Here is a 19,964-nt window from a genome sequence, read left to right as displayed (position 1 = left end):
TAGTGTATTCTACCCTGACTGCTGCCTTATCTGTCTGATATTGTGTATTCTAGCCTGACTGCTTCCTCATATGCCTGATATGGTATATTCTAGCCTGACTGCTGCCTCATCTGTCTGATATGGTGTTGTAACGGCACCCCGGGCATAAAAGGGGTTAAAAACGTTTAGGCGATCTTCCCCTTCCAGAGCTACAGGCACAGCTACTTACAGAACACCAAACTCCCCAATGGCATACAAGGGAATGCTCCAAACTCCTGAACGGAATACAGCATAGCACTCCAAACTCCCGAACGGAACCTCACGAATAGCTGCTAGCAGACGAATAGGAAACGCACCCAAGCGGCTTACACTCCTAGCAATCAGTCTCTAACAGCATACAGTGAATCCCCCCCAAGAACGAGACCAAGCTCTGTGTTGAGGGTAAAGCAGTGGACAGCCAGAGCTGTGGGTTTATTGTTCTTATATACACATTAGTACCACCCACAGGGTTTTGTAAAAACAACCAATAAACACGTACAATACAGTCAGACACTCCCACACAAAATCCTCCCCTCTGCCTGTGATACAATTACCTTACACAATGGGTTAATGTAATTATCACAGGAAGGAGAATACACAGTGTTACACAATGTCTTCTGTCCTGCAGACAATTGGGAAGTAATCTAATTTATCTCAAAGGGCAGAGGCAAAACTCCATTAGCCACATGGTAGCAAAGGACAATAAAAGACCTAAGAATATTTAACTGTGCAGCTATTGCATAAAACATAGACATTTAACATATCCCCAATTAGCTCTGGTCTGAGTGGATTAAATTATTAGGTGAATGGCACTCAGACTACACGAATACAGTTCAATTGCCATGGAGCCAAATTATTTCACAATCAAGCATTTCAACACTGGGCCATCGTCTAAAAGAGGCAGGCGGGCCACCAGGCTTCTCCAATGCAATGTGGCGAGATTGGTCTCGTCACCTCTCTCCCCTTTTCCAAACAGACTAACAGGGTATCTGACTTCCTGCCAGTCAGTGCCCTTGTTAGTCCAGCAGCCCACCCACAAAACAGAAACAGCAGTACAGCCCACCCACAATAAATGGTTACTACACCTGAGCAAGGGAGAAACCTGTCCATGTCCAGGTGCCTTACTACGGCTGTGTGGGGGACTGGTAGACTGCCTTGGTGGGTTGCTGAGTGGGCAGAGACCAGCGGTACTCTGCCTTGGTGCCAGCGCTACCACGGAAGTAGCCTGGTTGGAGTCTGGTTGTTGGTGGGGGAGACCGACTGTCTCCCCTTTGGCTAAACAGCCCTGTTGCCGGGGGACAGGACCGACTGTCACTACCCCCTGTGCTGTAAGTGCAGAGACCACAGTCCCATCTGCACTGTTGTGGGGCTTACGGTCTCCCCCTGGTACGTTAAGCTGGGGAGAGGGGGTAACAAGCTCCTCTCCCATACATACTTCCAGCCGCTGGGGAAGTCGACCGACCGTCTCCGCTCCCAATACAGTGTCCTGCTGCTGGGGAAAGGAGACTGGGCTCTCTATTCCCTGCTGGACACTCTGCCGCTGGGGTGGGAGGACAAAGCTCTCCTCTCACAATAAAACACTCTGCTGCTGGAGGACAGGACCGACTGTCTGTCACTACCAGAGTTTTGAGACGTTCTCACAGCTCTGTTTCTCCACCCCTGTGATGATGTCACTACTAGAGCTTGGAGGAGTTTTCCCAGCTGTTCCTCCTGCGTTTTGATTTCCCTCCCTTTAAATCACCCCTCCTCCTTTCTAGGCTGTGGATTATAGTTCTCATTTGAGTTGTAGCTCTTGCTTGAGTATCTTCACTTGTTAGCTTTCATTTCACTGGACCTGTGTTCTGCTGCAGCAAGCACTCCGGATATTGCCAGCTGTCTTTGGATCCGTCTTCTCTGCGGCTGCAGCCCCTTCAGCTAAGTGTGCAGACATTGTTGTGTACCTGTTTATTTTCTGACTGGATCTGAGGCTGCCACGGTTCCCTCCATATACTGAGCAGGGCACCGGTGGCCGTGCCCCTTCCACTATTGTAGGGGTTACAGTGGTCATCAGTCTTAGGTACGTGGGCATGCCCCGTTCCACCTTTTGGATCCGGGCATGTGCTTTAGCAGCATAGGGAGAGCTTTGAGGGTCTGACAGGGGTCACCCTTTATCCTCCCTAGTTTGGGTCCGGTCAGTAGCTCTATTAACTGTGTATGCTCTTGTTGCTCACATACAGCCGTGACACTGTCTCTGCCCCCTGTAACTCAGCCTGCCGCTGGGGAATGGAGACTGTGCTCCCAATTCCCAATAAATCACATGGCCGCTGGGGAATGGAGACTGTGCTCTCAATTCCCTGTAAATCAGACGGCCGCTGGGGAATGGAGACTGGGCTCCCAATTCCCTGTAAATCACACGGCCGCTGGGGAATGGAGACTGAGCTCCCAATTCCCTGCCAATAGGGAGAGGGGGTAACAAGCTCCTCTGCCATACATACTTCCAGCCTCTGGGAGGGAGACCGACTGTCTCCACTCCCAATACAGTGTCCTGTTGCTGGGGAAAGGAGACTGGGCTCTCTATTCCCTGTAGGACACTCTGCTGCTGAGGAATGGAGACTGGGCTCCCAATTCCCTGCAGGACTGGTGGAGAGACCTCGGTCCCATCTCCACCGGCCACCTGGGGTTCGTCCCAGTAACACTCCACAAAGCTGCCCAGCTGAATGGGTCTGGATCCGGGTCTGTCATCTTGCTGTCCTGCTGAGCCTTCTCAATGGAGTGAAAGAGATCTCGGTAGTCCTGCTCCAGGGTTGCTAGGTGAGCCAGGTCTTTCTCTACCTCATGGGGGTCATCACAATCCTGCCTAGCTTCCCTCTCGTAGAAAATGTCCTGAAGTCTGGACTGTGCAGGGCTCCCGAAGTCAGGCTCTGCAAAGGACTCCCATAACAAGCCAGGACCATCAAACTCCTCTCCCTCTGGCTTGTCATGCTCAGCTGTCCAGGGTATATACTGTGCCATATACCACCAGAACGCCTGGTAGGCATCCTCCTGCCATACCCAGTGCTCTAGTTCCTTCACCCATTCCTCCAGGGGCTGCTCTCCCAGGAAGGGCATCCGCAGGGCCACTTGCTTCTGAAGTCGCTGCTCTTCACTGGGGAGACTCTCGCCTCGCTGGTATTGTACATTATCCAGGGCCTGGTACCAGATGCCTTTCCTTTATGCATCCCGGCCATCCAGGTCTTCCTCATTGTATGCCACTGCTGGTTCCATCCTGCTACTGTCAGGGTCGCTGTACTGGGACATGCGTTGCCCTCAAATTGTAATTCCAGGGAATGATGTTACTTTGTAGCTGTTCTTCTGGGCTGTGAGAACCATCCCGTCGCTTGCCACCAATTGTTACGGCATACAAGGGAATGCTCCAAAATCCCGAACGGAACCTCACGAATAGCTGCTGGCAGACGAATAGGAAATGCACCCAAGCGGCTTACACTACTAGCAATCAGTCTCTAACCGCATACAGTGAATCCCCCCAAGAAGGAGACCAAGCTCTGTGTTGAGGGTAAAGCAGTGGACAGCCAGAGCTGTGGGTTTATTGTTCTTATATACACATTAGTACCACCCACAGGGTTTTGTAAAAACAACCAATAAACACGTACAATACAGTCAGACACTCCCACACAAAATCCTCCCCTCTGCCTGTGATACAATTACCTTACACAATGGGTTAATGTAATTATCACAGGCAGGAGAATACACAGTGTTACACAATGTCTTCTGTCCTGCAGACAATTGGGAAGTAATCCAATTTATCTCAAAGGGCAGAGGCAAAAATCCATTAGCCACATGGTAGCAAAAGACAATAAAAGACCTAAGAATATTTAACTGTGCAGCTATTGCATAAAACATAGACATTTGACATATCCCCAATTAGCTCAGGTCTGAGTGCATTCAATTATTAGGTGAATGGCACTCAGACTACACGAATACAGTTCAATTGCCATGGAGCCAAATTCTTTCACATAGTCTTTGCAGGGGAAAATCAAGCGTTTCAACATGGGGCCATAGTCTAAAGGAAGCAGGCGGGCAACCAGGCTTCTCCAATGCAATGTGGCGAGATTGGTCTCACCACAGGTGTATTCTAGGCTGACTGCTGCCTCATCTCTCTATTCTGGTGTATTCTAGCCTGACTGCTGCCTCATGTGTCTGATATGGTGAATTCTAGCCTGACTGCTGCCTCATATGCTTAATATGGTGTATTGTAGCCTGACTCCTGCCTCATGTGTCTGATATGGTGTATTCTAGCCTGACTGCTGCCTCATATGCTTAATATGGTGTATTCTAGCCTGGCTGCTGCCTCATCTGTCTGATATGGTGTATTCTAGCCTGGCTGCAGCCTCAGCTGTCTGATATAGTATATTTTACCCTGACTGCTGCCTCACCTGTCTGGTATGGTTTATTCTAGCCTTACTGCCGCCTCACCTGTCTGGTATGGTTTATTCTAGCCTGACTGCCGCCTCACCTGTCTGGTATGGTTTATTCTAGCCTGACTGCCGCCTCACCTGTCTGGTATGGTTTATTCTAGCCTGACTGCCGCCTCACCTGTCTGGTATGGTTTATTCTAGCCTGACTGCCGCCTCACCTGTCTGGTATGGTTTATTCTAGCCTGACTGCCGCCTCACCTGTCTGGTATGGTTTATTCTAGCCTGACTGCCGCCTCACCTGTCTGGTATGGTTTATTCTAGCCTGACTGCCGCCTCACCTGTCTGGTATGGTTTATTCTAGCCTGACTGCCGCCTCACCTGTCTGGTATGGTTTATTCTAGCCTGACTGCCGCCTCACCTGTCTGGTATGGTTTATTCTAGCCTGACTGCCGCCTCACCTGTCTGGTATGGTTTATTCTAGCCTGACTGCTGCCTCATCTGTCTGATATGGTGTATTCTAGCCTGGCTGCAGCCTCAGCTGTCTGATATAGTATATTTTACCCTGACTGCTGCCTCACCTGTCTGGTATGGTTTATTCTCGCCTTACTGCCGCCTCACCTGTCTGGTATGGTTTATTCTAGCCTTACTGCCGCCTCACCTGTCTGGTATGGTTTATTCTAGCCTGACTGCCGCCTCACCTGTCTGGTATGGTTTATTCTAGCCTGACTGCCGCCTCACCTGTCTGGTATGGTTTATTCTAGCCTGACTGCCGCCTCACCTGTCTGGTATGGTTTATTCTAGCCTGACTGCCGCCTCACCTGTCTGGTATGGTTTATTCTAGCCTGACTGCCGCCTCACCTGTCTGGTATGGTTTATTCTAGCCTGACTGCCGCCTCACCTGTCTGGTATGGTTTATTCTAGCCTGACTGCCGCCTCACCTGTCTGGTATGGTTTATTCTAGCCTGACTGCCGCCTCACCTGTCTGGTATGGTTTATTCTAGCCTGACTGCCGCCTCACCTGTCTGGTATGGTTTATTCTAGCCTGACTGCCGCCTCACCTGTCTGGTATGGTTTATTCTAGCCTGACTGCCGCCTCACCTGTCTGGTATGGTTTATTCTAGCCTGACTGCCGCCTCACCTGTCTGGTATGGTGTACTGTACCCCAAGTGCTTTATCATCGGTCTGGTATGGTGTATTCTCGCCTGAGTGCTGCTGTCTGATATGGTGTACGCTTGATAAAGACATAGTGGCATAAAATATGTTAAAGGGAACCTGTCATCAACTTTATGCTGACCTCACTGAGGGCTGATTTCAGCGTTGTGTCACTCATGAGCTAATAGTAAGTGGTTGCTGAGAACCAGCATCATAATTATTGCAGCCCAGGCCTTGAAAAGAGTCAAATCTACCTGAGAAGAGTCCTGGTTATTCCTAATCTCCTGCTCTCTCCCCCATCTGCTGATGGTTGGCAGTTCTCTCCTATAGAGAAAGGGAGAAAACTAGGTAGAAGACTGTCAGCCATCAGCAGGTGGGCAGGAGAGCAGGAATTCATGAGTAACCAGGACTCTTCTCAGGTGGCCGGGACTCTTTTCCAGGCTCAGTCTGCAATGATTGTGATGTTGGTTCTCGGCAACCACTTACTTTTAACTTTATAAATGATAGACCACCGAAATCAACTCACCTGTCTTTACTTTATACTGCTGTTCGTATGGGCAGCATAAAGTTGATGACAGGTTCCCTTTATAAGAAGTATTTTCTTCTAACCCTTGCTACTCTTGTGTGAGGTCGTAACATTGGATTGGACTATTGACTGTAGTCTTGATGAGGCTTGAAGATGTGACAAGCACCAACCTTAAATACTAGACATGACATGGTGTATTCTGGTGCAGTGTAGTTTGTTTAATATGGTACAGTATATTCTGACCTGGGTACAATGTAGTTTGTTTGATGACGAGATGTGAAAATAACCTAACTTGCCAGTATTTTTTTATTTCAGGTATTATGGCCATCTTGTTCTCAGGAATTGTGATGTCTCATTACACACACCACAATTTGTCACCGGTTACTCAGATTCTTATGCAACAGACACTAAGAACAGTGGCCTTCCTGTGTGGTGAGTGATGGCACGGCAAACATATATGTTGGGTGCTGAGTTTACTGTATACAATGGTAGGTTTTGGTGTGGAATAACTCTCATGTTATAACTGGGTTTGTTCTCGTCATTTGCAGAAACCTGCGTCTTTGCTTTCCTTGGCCTGTCAATATTCAGTTTCCCACACAAGTTTGAAATTTCTTTTGTGATTTGGTGTATTGTAAGTACATATGTTGATACATACTTTATATGTGTGTGTGTGTGTGTGTGTATATATATAGATAGATAGATAGATAGATATATCGGTGGTCCCTCAAGATACAATATTAATTGGTTCCAGGATGACCATTGTATGTTAAAACCATTGTAAGTTGAGTAATCTGTTCCAAAGCCCCAAAATGTCATCCAAGATAAGAGAAAAATGAAGATTTAAAAAAGAATAAGCAGATAACTAAGATAAAATAATTCCTTACATATAACAGGAATAGCTGCTATCTAGCAACTAATCCAGTTATTTTACCAGATAAGTAACCTTGATTGGTTGGTTCTGAGTCTGAGACATTGTATGTTGAGTCTAGTTTCACCTTACGATGGGTCAGAAAAGACCAATGTATGTTGAAAATATTGTATCCTGAGGCCATTGTATCTTGAGGGATCACTGTGTGTGTGTGTGTGTGTGTGTGTATATATATATATATATATATATATATATACACTCAACAAATATAGCTTGACAAAGGCCTCATTGAGTAGGCCGAAACGTTGCTGGGAATAATCTTATCGTGGAGGAGAAGCCGACCTCTGTGAGGAATTGCACCCAGTGCACGTGGTCTGACTGTGCTGCTGCGGTATTTGTGATTTTATATATATATATATATATATATATATATATATATATATATATATATAAAATGTGTGTGTGTACGTATATATACATATACAGCGCCTTGCAAAAATATTCACCCCCTTGACTTTTTTTGTATTTTGGTGCCTCACAACCTGGAATTAACATGGATTGTTTGAGGATTTGCATCATTTTAATTTACAGAACATGCCCACAATTTTGAAGATGTTTTTTTTTATTTTTTTTTTATTGGGAAGCAAACAACAAATAGGACAAAATAACAGAAAAAGTCAATGTGCATAACTATTCAGGCCCCTAAAGTCAATACTTATGTAGAGCCACCTTTTGCGGCAATCACAGCTCCAAGTCGCATTGGATAAGTCTCTATGTATGAGCTTGCCACATCAGTGTTCCTTTATCAGTGTGTTTTGGGTCATTGTACTGCTGGAAGATGAACCTCTGCCCTAGCCTCAAATCGCGCCCAGAGTGGTACAGGTTTTGCTCAAGAATATCCCTGTATTTAGCACCATCCATCTTTCCCTCAACCCTGAGCAGTTTCCTAGTCCTGGCTGCTGAAAACATCTCCTTTGTGTGTACTGGAACAACACAAATAAGAGAGAAAAAAAGGCAAATCTGACATAATTTCACAGAAAACTCCAAAAATGGGCCAAACAGAATTGTTGGCACCTTTTCCAAAATTGTGGGTAAACAATTTTGTTTCAAGCATGTGATTCTCGTTCAAACTCAAGTAACAGGCGTGGGCAATATAGAAATCACACCTGAAACCAGATGAAAAGGGGAGAAGCTGACTCAATCTTTGAATTGGGTGTCTGTGTGTGCCACAGATAGCATGGAAAACAGAAAGAGGAGAAGGGAACTGTCTGAGGACTTGAGAACCAAAACTGTGGAAAAATATCAACAATCTCAAGGTTACCAGTCCATCTCTAGAGATTTTGATGTTCTTTTGTCCACGATGCGCAACATAATCAAGAAGCTTACAACCCATGGCACTGTAGCTAATCTCCCTGGACATAGACGGAAGAGAAAAAATTATGAAAGGTTCAACGCAGGATAGTCCAGATGATGGATAGCAGCCCCAATCAAGTTCCAAAGAAATTCAAACTGTCCTGCAGGCTCAGGGAGCATCAGTGTCAGCGCGAACTATCCGTTGACATTTGAATGAAATGAAACGCTATGGCAGGAGACCCAGGTGGACCCCACTGCTGACACAAAGATATATAAAAAAAGCTACACTGCAGTTTGCCAAAATCCTTTTGGGAAAGCATATTGTGGACAGATGAGACCATAGAGCTTTTTGGTGAAGCACATCATTATACTGTTTACCGAAAACGGAATGAGGCCTACAAAGAAAAGAACACAGTACCTAAAGTCAAATATGGTGTGGTGGAGGTTGAAAGATGTTTTGGGGTTGTTTTGCTGCCTCTGGCACTTGGGTGCCTTGACTGTGTGCAAGGCATCATGAAATCTAAAAAATTTTGGGTGCAATGTGTCAGAAAGCTGGGTTTGCATCCTAGGTCATTGGGGACGCAAACAATGACCCTAAACATACTTCAAGAAGCACAAAGATATGGATGGGAACAAAGCGCTGGAGAGTTCTGAAGTGGGAGCAGTTGAAAAATAAAAGAAAAGAAAAAAGGAGGAGGTTAATCAAGTCTCCAGGTTTAATAGGTCCATTGAAAGATGAAGAACCGTGGGCGCCAGCAGTGGTGGGGTCTAAGCCACCAAATAGTAAAGGAGAGAAAAAAAGGTATAATTGTACGTAGTGTACGGAATATCAAGGGAATGCAGCTAATAGTGGAGTGTTGGTTAAACCAAACACCTGATCATAGAGGATAATAATTATAGACAGACAACGGTGGTGCTGTAGTTCAACACTTCACCAGATGTATAATATATATCTAAAAAGGCCAAAAGAGTGCAAGAATAGAGCGCCAATCCCTATACTTCCTGAAAGGAATTAATGTAATTAACTTCTGTTTAGTGTAATTTGCTGGGAGACAGGTGTTCGCTTAATATATTAGTATCATTTAATAAGTGAGGAGATAGGTGCTAAGCACTCAGTTAGTTGGTACAATAGTAAGACAAATAAAAAACTTTCGATAAAATAAGATAAATCGAGCAAAAGTCCCCAGTATCAATAGGACAAAGATAAAATGTGAAGATATCTCCTAATAGTGTATAGTATATTCCAAATAAAGTAAATATCCAATACGGATAAATATATACTGTAAGTATGCACTCACTTCGCTGGTAGGTTGTCTACAGGATAAACTCAATACACCTGAGACTTTGAACCCCCCCTGGCCGGGATCGCACATAGTATATTACATTTTGATGGCAGCACACTTCTCACAGGCTTCTGGTCAATCCTTTTGTTTAGAACAATTTGTGGCTCAATGCGTTTCGGGGAGATCCCCTTCAGGAGCATACAATGAACAAATCACTAAAATACATGTTTAAATAAACAATACAGACTCGGGGATCGCGCCACAATTCCCTGGTCACATGACTTCCGGACCGGAAGTGTATGATGCGTTCCACCCTGGAACTCATGATAGTACTAATTTCTTTAAGCCCATATTCAGTGGAATAAATCATTCAGAATATAATAATATTAATCTATTAATAGGGGATGGGTGAAAGGAAATCCCTTATTTATGTCTGTGAAGGCAGTGTTTTGAGCGAAATGTGCGCTGCCCTCACTCCTGGTTCGTTCTTTTCACTTCCGGAAAGCCTCCTAGGTCAAGGCGATGCCAATATGTCATGCGTGCCAGTGTGGAACGCACTGTACCCGGGAAGGGGGAGTTCCTAGGGGGGGGTGGCTGGCAGTTCTAGAGGTCTGTTGTCGACGTGCGTTCCAGAGTGGAGTGCACTGCTCGATATAGATGACAAAATATGAGAGCTGATTAATTATATTGATAGATAATAAAATATGGGAACTAAATAAATACATTGTTACATAACCAAACACAGACTTAGATGTATTAGTGACTAAAAAACAAAGTATTAATGAATATATATAAAAGGGCCGTATTGATCTATATAAATATATCAATATATAAAATTATATAAATGTCTCTCAGCAGTTTAATTACATTAATTCCTTTCAGGAAGTATAGGGATTGGCGCTCTATTCTTGCACTCTTTTTTGGCCTTTTTAGATAGACAGATATTATACGTCTGTGTTGAATTACTGCACCACCGTTATCTGTCTATATTCATTATCCTCTCTGAGTTCTGAAGTGGCCAGCAATGAGTCCGGATCTAAATCCCATTGAAAACCCGTGGAGAGATCTTAAAATTGCTGTTAGGAGAAGGCGCCCTTCAAATATGAGAGACCTGGAACAGTTTGCAAAAAATTAATGGTCCAAAATTCCAATTGGGAGATGTAAGAAGCTTGTTGATGGTTATAGGAAGCTATTGATTTCCGTTATTTCTTCCAAAGGGTGTGCATCAAAAATATTAAGTGTGCCAGTAAGTTTGTCCAGCCCATTTTTGGAGTTTTGCGTGAAATTGTATCATTTTTAGATTTTTTTCCCTCAGTTTTTTTGTGTTGTTCCAATACACACAAAGGAAATAAACATGTGTAATTGCAATACATATGTGTGTATATGTATATGTGTGTGTGTGTGTGTGTGTGTATGTGTGTGTATATATCTATATATATATCTATATATATATATATATATATATATATATATATATATATATATATATATATATATACACACACACACTGAGTGTATGTGTGTGTGCATGTATGTCCGCTAAAAGCAGCCGCACTGTCGCATTTACAATCACAAAATTTGGCACACAGGTACATCAGGTGTCCGGGAAGGTTTTAGACCGGGTTTCAGCTCTCTAGCACGTACCGTTCCTCAGATATTCCCCAAAAATGCATTAGCCAATAGAAGCCTGGTCACATGACCCTGATCAGCCAATAGAAGCTCGCAGGCCCTTAGCCTCCACATACACACAGTTTTAGCACCAAGTTTCCATAACAACCCAGCCATTTTTCTTCACTGCTGTAGGTCAGTTTTAAAGGGGCAGGGCGCTGTGGATGACAGTGTTAACCTCCTCAGGACCGCCGTACGCAGGATTGCGTCTTTGCGGCGGCCCTGGTCTTCTGGGTGGACGCGCCGGCGCGTCCTCTCGCGAGACGCGAGATTTCCTGTGAACGCGCGCACACAGGCGCGCGCACTCACAGGAACGGAAGGTAAGCGAGTGGATCTCCAGCCTGCCAGCGGCGATCGTTCGCTGGCAGGCTGGAGATGTGTTTTTTTTAACCCCTAACAGGTATATTAGACGCTGTTTTGATAACAGCGTCTAATATACCTGCTACCTGGTCCTCTGGTGGTCCCCTTTGTTTGGATCGACCACCAGAGGACACAGGTAGCTCAGTAAAGTAGCACCACTACACTACACTACACCCCCCCCCCCCCCCCCCCCCCCGGTCACTTATTAACCCCTTATTAGCCCCTGATCACCCCTGATCACCCCATATAGACTCCCTGATTACCCCCCTGTCATTGATTACCCCCCTGTCATTGATTACCCCCCTGTCATTGATTACCCCCCTGTCATTGATTACCCCCCTGTCATTGATTACCCCCCTGTCATTGATCAACCCCCTGTAAAGCTCCATTCAGACGTCCGCATGATTTTTACGGATCCACTGATAGATGGATCGGATCCGCAAAACGCATCCGGACGTCTGAATGAAGCCTTACACGGGCGTGATCAATGACTGTGGTGATCACCCCATATAGACTCCCTGATCACCCCCCTGTCATTGATTACCCCCCTGTCATTGATTACCCCCCTGTAAAGCTCCATTCAGACGTCCGCATGATTTTTACGGATCCACTGATAGATGGATCGGATCCGCAAAACGCATCCGGACGTCTGAATGAAGCCTTACACGGGCGTGATCAATGACTGTGGTGATCACCCCATATAGACTCCCTGATCACCCCCCTGTCATTGATTACCCCCCCTGTAAAGCTCCATTCAGATGTCCGCATGATTTTTACGGATGCACTGATAGATGGATCGGATCCGCAAAACGCATCCGGACGTCTGAATGAAGCCTTACAGGGGCATGATCAATGACTGTGGTTATCACCCCATATAGACTCCCTGATCACCCCCCTGTCATTGATTACCCCCCTGTAAAGCTCCATTCAGATGTCCGCATGATTTTTACGGATGCACTGATAGATGGATCGGATCCGCAAAACGCATCCGGACGTCTGAATGAAGCCTTACACGGGCGTGATCAATGACTGTGGTGATCACCCCATATAGACTCCCTGATCACCCCCCTGTCATTGATTACCCCCCTGTCATTGATTACCCCCCTGTAAAGCTCCATTCAGACGTCCGCATGATTTTTACGGATGCACTGATAGATGGATCGGATCCGCAAAACGCATACGGACGTCTGAATGAAGCCTTACAGGGGCATGATCAATGACTGTGGTTATCACCCCATATAGACTCCCTGATCACCCCCCCCTGTCATTGATCACCCCCCCTGTCATTGATCACCCCCCCTGTCATTGATCACCCTCTGTAAGGCTCCATTCAGACATTTTTTTGGCCCAAGTTAGCGGAATTATTATTTTTTTTTCTTACAAAGTCTCATATTCCACTAACTTGTGTCAAAAAATAAAATCTCACATGAACTCACCATACCCCTCACGGAATCCAAATGCGTAAAATTTTTTAGACATTTATATTCCAGACTTCTTCTCACGCTTTAGGGCCCCTAGAATGCCAGGGCAGTATAAATACCCCACATGTGACCCCATTTCGGAAAGAAGACACCCCCAGGTATTCCGTGAGGGGCATATTGAGTCCATGAAAGATTGAAATTTTTGTCCCAAGTTAGCGGAACGGGAGACTTTGTGAGAAAAAAATTAAAAATATCAATTTCCGCTAACTTGTGCCAAAAAAAAAAAAATTCTATGAACTCGCCATGCCCCTCATTGAATACCTTGGGGTGTCTTCTTTCCAAAATGGGGTCACATGTGGGGTATTTATACTGCCCTGGCATTCTAGGGGCCCCAAAGCGTGAGAAGAAGTCTGGTATCCAAATGTCTAAAAATGCCCTCCTAAAAGGAATTTGGGCACCTTTGCGCATCTAGGCTGCAAAAAAGTGTCACACATCTGGTATCGCCGTACTCAGGAGAAGTTGGGGAATGTGTTTTGGGGTGTCATTTTACATATACCCATGCTGGGTGAGATAAATATCTTGGTCAAATGCCAACTTTGTATAAAAAAATGGGAAAAGTTGTCTTTTGCCAAGATATTTCTCTCACCCAGCAAGGGTATATGTAAAATGACACCCCAAAACACATTCCCCAACTTCTCCTGAATACTGCGATACCACATGTGTGACACTTTTTTGCAGCCTAGGTGGGCAAAGGGGCCCATATTCCAAAGAGCACCTTTAGGATTTCACAGGTCATTTACCTACTTACCACACATTAGGGCCCCTGGAAAATGCCAGGGCAGTATAACTACCCCACAAGTGACCCAATTTTGGAAAGAAGACACCCCAAGGTATTCCGTGAGGGGCATGGCGAGTTCCTAGAATTTTTTATTTTTTGTCACAAGTTAGTGGAAAATGCTGATTTTTTTATTTTTTTTTTTTTTTTTTTTTTTTTTCATACAAAGTCTCATATTCCACTAACTTGTGACAAAAAATAAAAAATTCTAGGAACTTGCCATGCCCCTCACGGAATACCTTGGGGTGTCTTCTTTCCAAAATGGGGTCACTTGTGGGGTAGTTATACTGCCCTGGCATTCTAGGGGCCCAAATGTGTGGTAAGGAGTTTGAAATCAAATTCTGTAAAAAATGACCTGTGAAATCCGAAAGGTGCTCTTTGGAATATGGGCCCCTTTGCCCACCTAGGCTGCAAAAAAGTGTCACACATCTGGTATCTCCGTACTCAGGAGAAGTTGGGGAATGTGTTTTGGGGTGTCATTTTACATATACCCTTGCTGGGTGAGAGAAATATCTTGGCAAAAGACAACTTTTCCCATTTTTTTATACAAAGTTGGCATTTGACCAAGATATTTATCTCACCCAGCATGGGTATATGTAAAAAGACACCCCAAAACACATTCCTCAACTTCTCCTGAATACAGAGATACCAGATGTGTGACACTTTTTTGCAGCCTAGGTGGGCAAAGGGGCCCATATTCCAAAGAGCACCTTTCGGATTTCACTCGTCATTTTTTACAGAATTTGATTTCAAACTCCTTACCACACATTTGGGCCCCTAGAATGCCAGGGCAGTATAACTACCCCACAAGTGACCCCATTTTGGAAAGAAGAGACTCCAAGGTATTCGCTGATGGGCATAGTGAGTTCATAGAACTTTTTATTTTTTGTCACAAGTTAGTGGAATATGAGACTTTGTAAGAAAAAAAATAAAAAACTAAAAATCATCATTTTCCGCTAACTTGTGACAAAAAATAAAAAGTTCTATGAACTCACTATGCCCATCAGCGAATACCTTAGGGTGTGTACTTTCCGAAATGGGGTCATTTGTGGGGTATTTGTACTGTCTGGGTATTGTAGAACCTCAGGAAACATGACAGGTGCTCAGAAAGTCAGAGCTGCTTCAAAAAGCGGAAATTCACATTTTTGTACCATAGTTTGTAAACGCTATAACTTTTACCCAAACCATTTTTTTTTTACCCAAACATTTTTTTTTTATCAAAGACATGTAGAACAATAAATTTAGAGCAAAATTTCTATATGGATCTCGTTTTTTTTTGCAAAATTTTACAACTGAAAGTGAAAAATGTCATTTTTTTTGCAAAAAAAATCGTTAAATTTCGATTAATAACAAAAAAAGTAAAAATGTCAGCAGCAATGAAATACCACCAAATGAAAGCTCTATTAGTGAGAAGAAAAGGAGGTAAAATTCATTTGGGTGGTAAGTTGCATGACCGAGCAATAAACGGTGAAAGTAGTGTAGGTCAGAAGTGTAAAAAGTGGCCTGGTCTTTCAGGGTGTTTAAGCACTGGGGGCTGAGGTGGTTAAGGGAGTGGGTAGGGTGGCCATTCAGGCCACCCTCAAAAGACTGACTTAAAAACCTGCCTCCAGGTCCCGCTAATCCACTCCCCCTCCCACTCCGAGGCCAACGGGGATTGAAAAAATGAAGGTGAAAATCAACTTCTGTTAGCTGCAGGGGTGGGAGGGAGGGTAACTTTCTCACTGCAGCTCAAGCTCAGACAGCACAGTGCTGCTGTCTGAGAGTGAGCTGTTCAAAAGAACATCCCTGTGTCCGTCCAGGCCCTGCATCAGCCAGAGGACAGGGAGTCTGAAAGCCGGACTGTCCGGCCTAAAACTGTTAAGGGGACGGTCCACTATGGAGGTCAGTGTTAAGGGTCAAATTGCTGTAGAGCCCACTGTTAAGGGGGCGGGGTGTTGTGGAAATCACTGTTAAGGACATGGGGTACTGTGGAGGTCACTAATAAAGGGGAAGCTGCTGTGGAGGTCACTGTTAAGGGGGAGGTATGCTGTGGAGGTCACTGTTAAAGGGGCGGGCTGCTGTGGAGGTCACTGTTACAGGGGCGGGTGCTGTGGAGGTCTCTGTTAAGGGGGCAGGGAACGGTCTAGGTCACAGTTAAGGGGACGGTTCGCTATGGAGGTCAGTGTTAAGGGGCGCGGTGCTGTAGAGGTCACTGTAAAGGGGTAGGGTGTTGTGGAGGTCACATTTTAAAGGAACGGAGCTCTCTGGAGGTCACTGTTAAGGGGGCGGGTTATTGTGGAAATCACTGTTAATGAGACAGAGTACTTTAGAGGTCACTAATAAAGGAGCGGCCACTGTGGAGGTCCCTGTTAAAGGGGAGGTTGCTGTGGATGTCACTGTTAAGGGGGCAGACAGCTGTGGAGGTCACTGTTAAGGGGGCAGACAGCTGTGGAGGTCACTGTTAAGGTGGCAGACAGCTGTGGAGGTCACTGTTAAGGTGGCAGACAGCTGTGGAGGTCACTGTTAAGGTGGCAGACAGCTGTGGAGGTCACTGTTAAGGTGGCAGACAGCTGTGGAGGTCACTGTTAAGGTGGCAGACAGCTGTTGAGGTCACTGTTAAGGTGGCAGACAGCTGTGGAGGTCACTGTTAAGGTGGCAGACCGCTGTGGAGGTCACTGTTAAAGAGGCGGAGTACTCTAGATGTCACTGTTATAGTGGATACATTCTATGTTTTAACGACACACACAAACATTAAATGAAATAGATTAAATATATATATATATATATAACTCATACATTAGGTATATTCTCCCTGCAATGTGCTATGGATCAGTGGACTCACATGCTTCTTTTGCACAGGTGCTGGTCCTGCTGGGACGTGCTGTTAATATTTTCCCCTTGACCTATCTTCTCAATTTCTTTCGGGACCACAAAATCACCCCGAAGATGATGTTCATCATGTGGTTCAGTGGTAAGATGCTGCTGTTCTATAGTGTTATTGGGTCACACAATCATTGTAAACTTGACTGCCTCTGCTGACTGGTGGGGACTCACGATGATCTATCCTCAGGATATATCATCCGTATCAAATTGGCAGGGGTCTGACTCCATTGTAGTGGTGGTGTATTATAAATACAGCCATTCATCCCATTCAGGTGTGGGAGAGGAAACTTTAATTACACTGCACCACAGATACAGGGGAGGTGGTGTGCAAATAAAAGCACACGAGCGTGGCAGCCCCTTTAACCTCCTAGCAGTCAAATTAAAATTGAAAAAAAACTCCCAAAAATGTCACTTTTTGGCCTCATGCACACGAACGTTCAGTTTTTTGCGGTCCGCAAACCGCGGATCTTCAAAAAAACTAAAGCTGTCCGTGTGCCTTCTGCAATTTGTGGAACGGAACGCGCAGCCCATTGTAGACATACCTATACTAGTCATAAATAGCATAGCAACAAACAAGTCAACAATTAAAACAAGAGGAATGAGGGCACTGCTCGTCAGAGTTTACAATCTATGAGGATGATCCATCGGATTGAGATCTGGGAAATGTGAAGGCTAAGTCAACACTTTTCACTTTTTTAAGCATAACAAATTGTTCAGTTTTCCACCATATTGCCATGTGACAGAAGATCCAACCACAATATCCCAAAAAACAATCCAAAAGGTTGTATTGCATAAAGCATTTTGTTCTCTGTCATTTAGCATATGTAAGAGATACAGGATCTTCCAGGACCTATATCTGTGAGAATCAGAGCAAGGGTTCTTTCACACGAGCGGATGCAGTGCGGGTAATCCACTGCGTGAAAGACTGCCAAACCCCTCTCCGGACAGCAGAGACACGGAGCAGTAACATGATTGATAATGCTCTTTGCCTCTCTGTGACCTTTTTACTACAAAATCACGGTGACAACTTTATCTCACTGTGATTTTGTAGTAAAAAGATCACAGAGAGGCACAGAGCATTATCAATCATGTTAGTCTCTGCTGTCCGGAACGGGGCTTGGCACTCTTTCATGCAGCGGATTACCCTCACAGCATCCGCTCGTGTGTAAGAGCCCTAAGGCCACATTCACACAAACGTGGATTTTCACGGACCGTGGTCCGTGAAAATCCACATATGTGTGAATGAGGCCTAAGAGAAAAGGAGCTAGATACACACTAATGAAGTGTACACACGTACAGTCACCTACCCGTGACTATCCAAAAGGTTGTATTGCCCAAACCATTCCTTAATAGTTTTTGCAGTGGGGTAGGGTACATTATCCTGCAGAGGGGACAATGCTATCAGGGAATATCTTTGCTATGAAGGGGTGTACTTGGTGTACAGCAATGTTTAGGTCAGTGGTATGTCTCAAAGTAAAATCCACATGAATGCCAGAACCCAAAGTTTCCCAGCAGAACATTTGCCAGAGCTTCACACATCTTCTGCTGGCTTGCCTTCCTATCGTGCATTCTGAGACCATTTCTTCCCAAGTTAAAGGGGTTCTGCACTTTGTTTTAACTGATGATCTATCCTCTGGATAGATCATCAGCTTCTGATCGGCGGGGGTCCGACACCCGGGACCCCCGCCGATCAGCTGTTTGAGAAGGCAGCGGCGCTCCAGCAGCGCCGCGGCCTTCTCACTGTTTACCGCCGGCCCACTGACGTCACGACTAGTATCAACTAGCGTGGGCAGGGCTAAGCTCCACTCAAGTGAACAGAGCTTAGTTGATACTAGTCGTGACGTCAGTGGGCCGGTGGTAAACAGTGAGAAGGCTGGAGCGCTGCTGCCTTCTCAAACAGTTGATCGGTGGGGTTCCCGGGTGTCGGATCCCTGCCGATCAAAGTGCAGAACCCCTTTAAGCGACACAAACAGCTGTCCACATGATGTAAATTTGAAATCACCAAGATCACCTTTCCAATTTCTCCATGCCCTAGTTCTGATGCTCATTGTAGACACTTCCAGCAGTAGGTGCCAGCATTAAAGAGGACCTGTCACCACTCCTGACATGCCTGTTTTAATAGCTTTATACGTTCCTCATGTAATAACGATTCTGGATCATCTTTTCTTATGGCTCTATGTTGTACCATTCCTTTATTATTTCTACTAGAAGTTATGAATGAATTGCTATTAGCCTTCAGTAAGGGTACAGAGGGGAGGTAACAAGCTGGAGGTGTGTACCAGCACAGTCTGAAAATGGCAGCACTGATTGGATAGAGTGAGACTGTGCAGGTACACAACCCCAACTGGTTACCACCCCTCTGTACCCTTACTGCAGACTGCTAGCAATTCATCCATTTCTTCTAGTAGAAATAATACAGGAATGGCACAACATACAGACATAAGAATAGATGCTCCAGAATTATTGTTACATGGGGAATTAAAACGGGCACGTCTGGAGTCGTGAAAGGTCCTCTTTAAAGGCACTTTCCGGGTCTTTAATATTGACAACCTTATTCACTTCACCTGTTAGTGGTTTAAATATTTTGGCTGATTGGTAGATATTGTCTTAGGTGTCCAAATATACCTTGAATCTGAAGAAAGGTGACCAGTGTCTTTCATGACCTTATAACTTAGGTGTTTCTCTTGTCAGGTTTACGAGGAGCTATTCCATACGCACTGAGCCTTCACTTGGAGCTGGAGCCGATGGAGAAGCGTCAGTTGATTGGCACTACTACCATTATCATTGTGCTCTTCACCATCTTGCTGATGGGTGGAGGCACCATGCCTCTCATCCGACTCATAGACATTGAGGAATCAAAAGCTCGGAAAAAAAGCAAGAAAGATGTCATTCTGAGCAAAACTGAAAAAATGGTGTGTACTGGTGGGTGGTGAAGGCGATAGGTACTTTCTCAGGGTGATTTCATTAGTGTTGCTGATCACCGCTATAGTAGAGAAATGTGCCCACACTGAAGGACACCGCAATCATCCTTAGGACAGTGTGGTCACTTAAGGTACTTTCACACTTGCGGCAGAGTGATCCGGCAAGCAGTTCCGTCGCCGGAACTGCCTGCCGGATCCGTCAAAACTTATGCCAACTGATGGCATTTGTAAGACTGATCAGGATCCTGATCCATCTTACAAATGCATTGAAATGCTGGATCCGTCTTTCCGGTGTCATCCGGA

At 45.2% G+C, this 19,964-nt stretch overlaps 1 protein-coding gene across 1 annotated transcript; it reads left to right on the top strand.

Moving 5' to 3' along the window:
- Positions 1 to 6,407: 6,407 nt before the first annotated feature.
- Positions 6,408 to 19,662, top strand: LOC120984497 (sodium/hydrogen exchanger 8-like; the record flags this gene model as incomplete). Its single annotated transcript, XM_040413382.1, has 4 exons — positions 6,408 to 6,522; positions 6,639 to 6,721; positions 16,717 to 16,828; positions 19,432 to 19,662. Coding segments are annotated over exons 1-4 (538 nt in total), but the record flags the coding sequence as incomplete, so codon positions are not given.
- Between the last annotated feature and the right edge of the window lie 302 nt (positions 19,663 to 19,964).

This window comes from Bufo bufo, unplaced genomic scaffold (genome assembly GCF_905171765.1).
Source record: "Bufo bufo unplaced genomic scaffold, aBufBuf1.1, whole genome shotgun sequence".
Taxonomy (NCBI): domain Eukaryota; kingdom Metazoa; phylum Chordata; class Amphibia; order Anura; family Bufonidae; genus Bufo; species Bufo bufo.
This window is presented reverse-complemented; position numbering and strand designations above follow the sequence as displayed.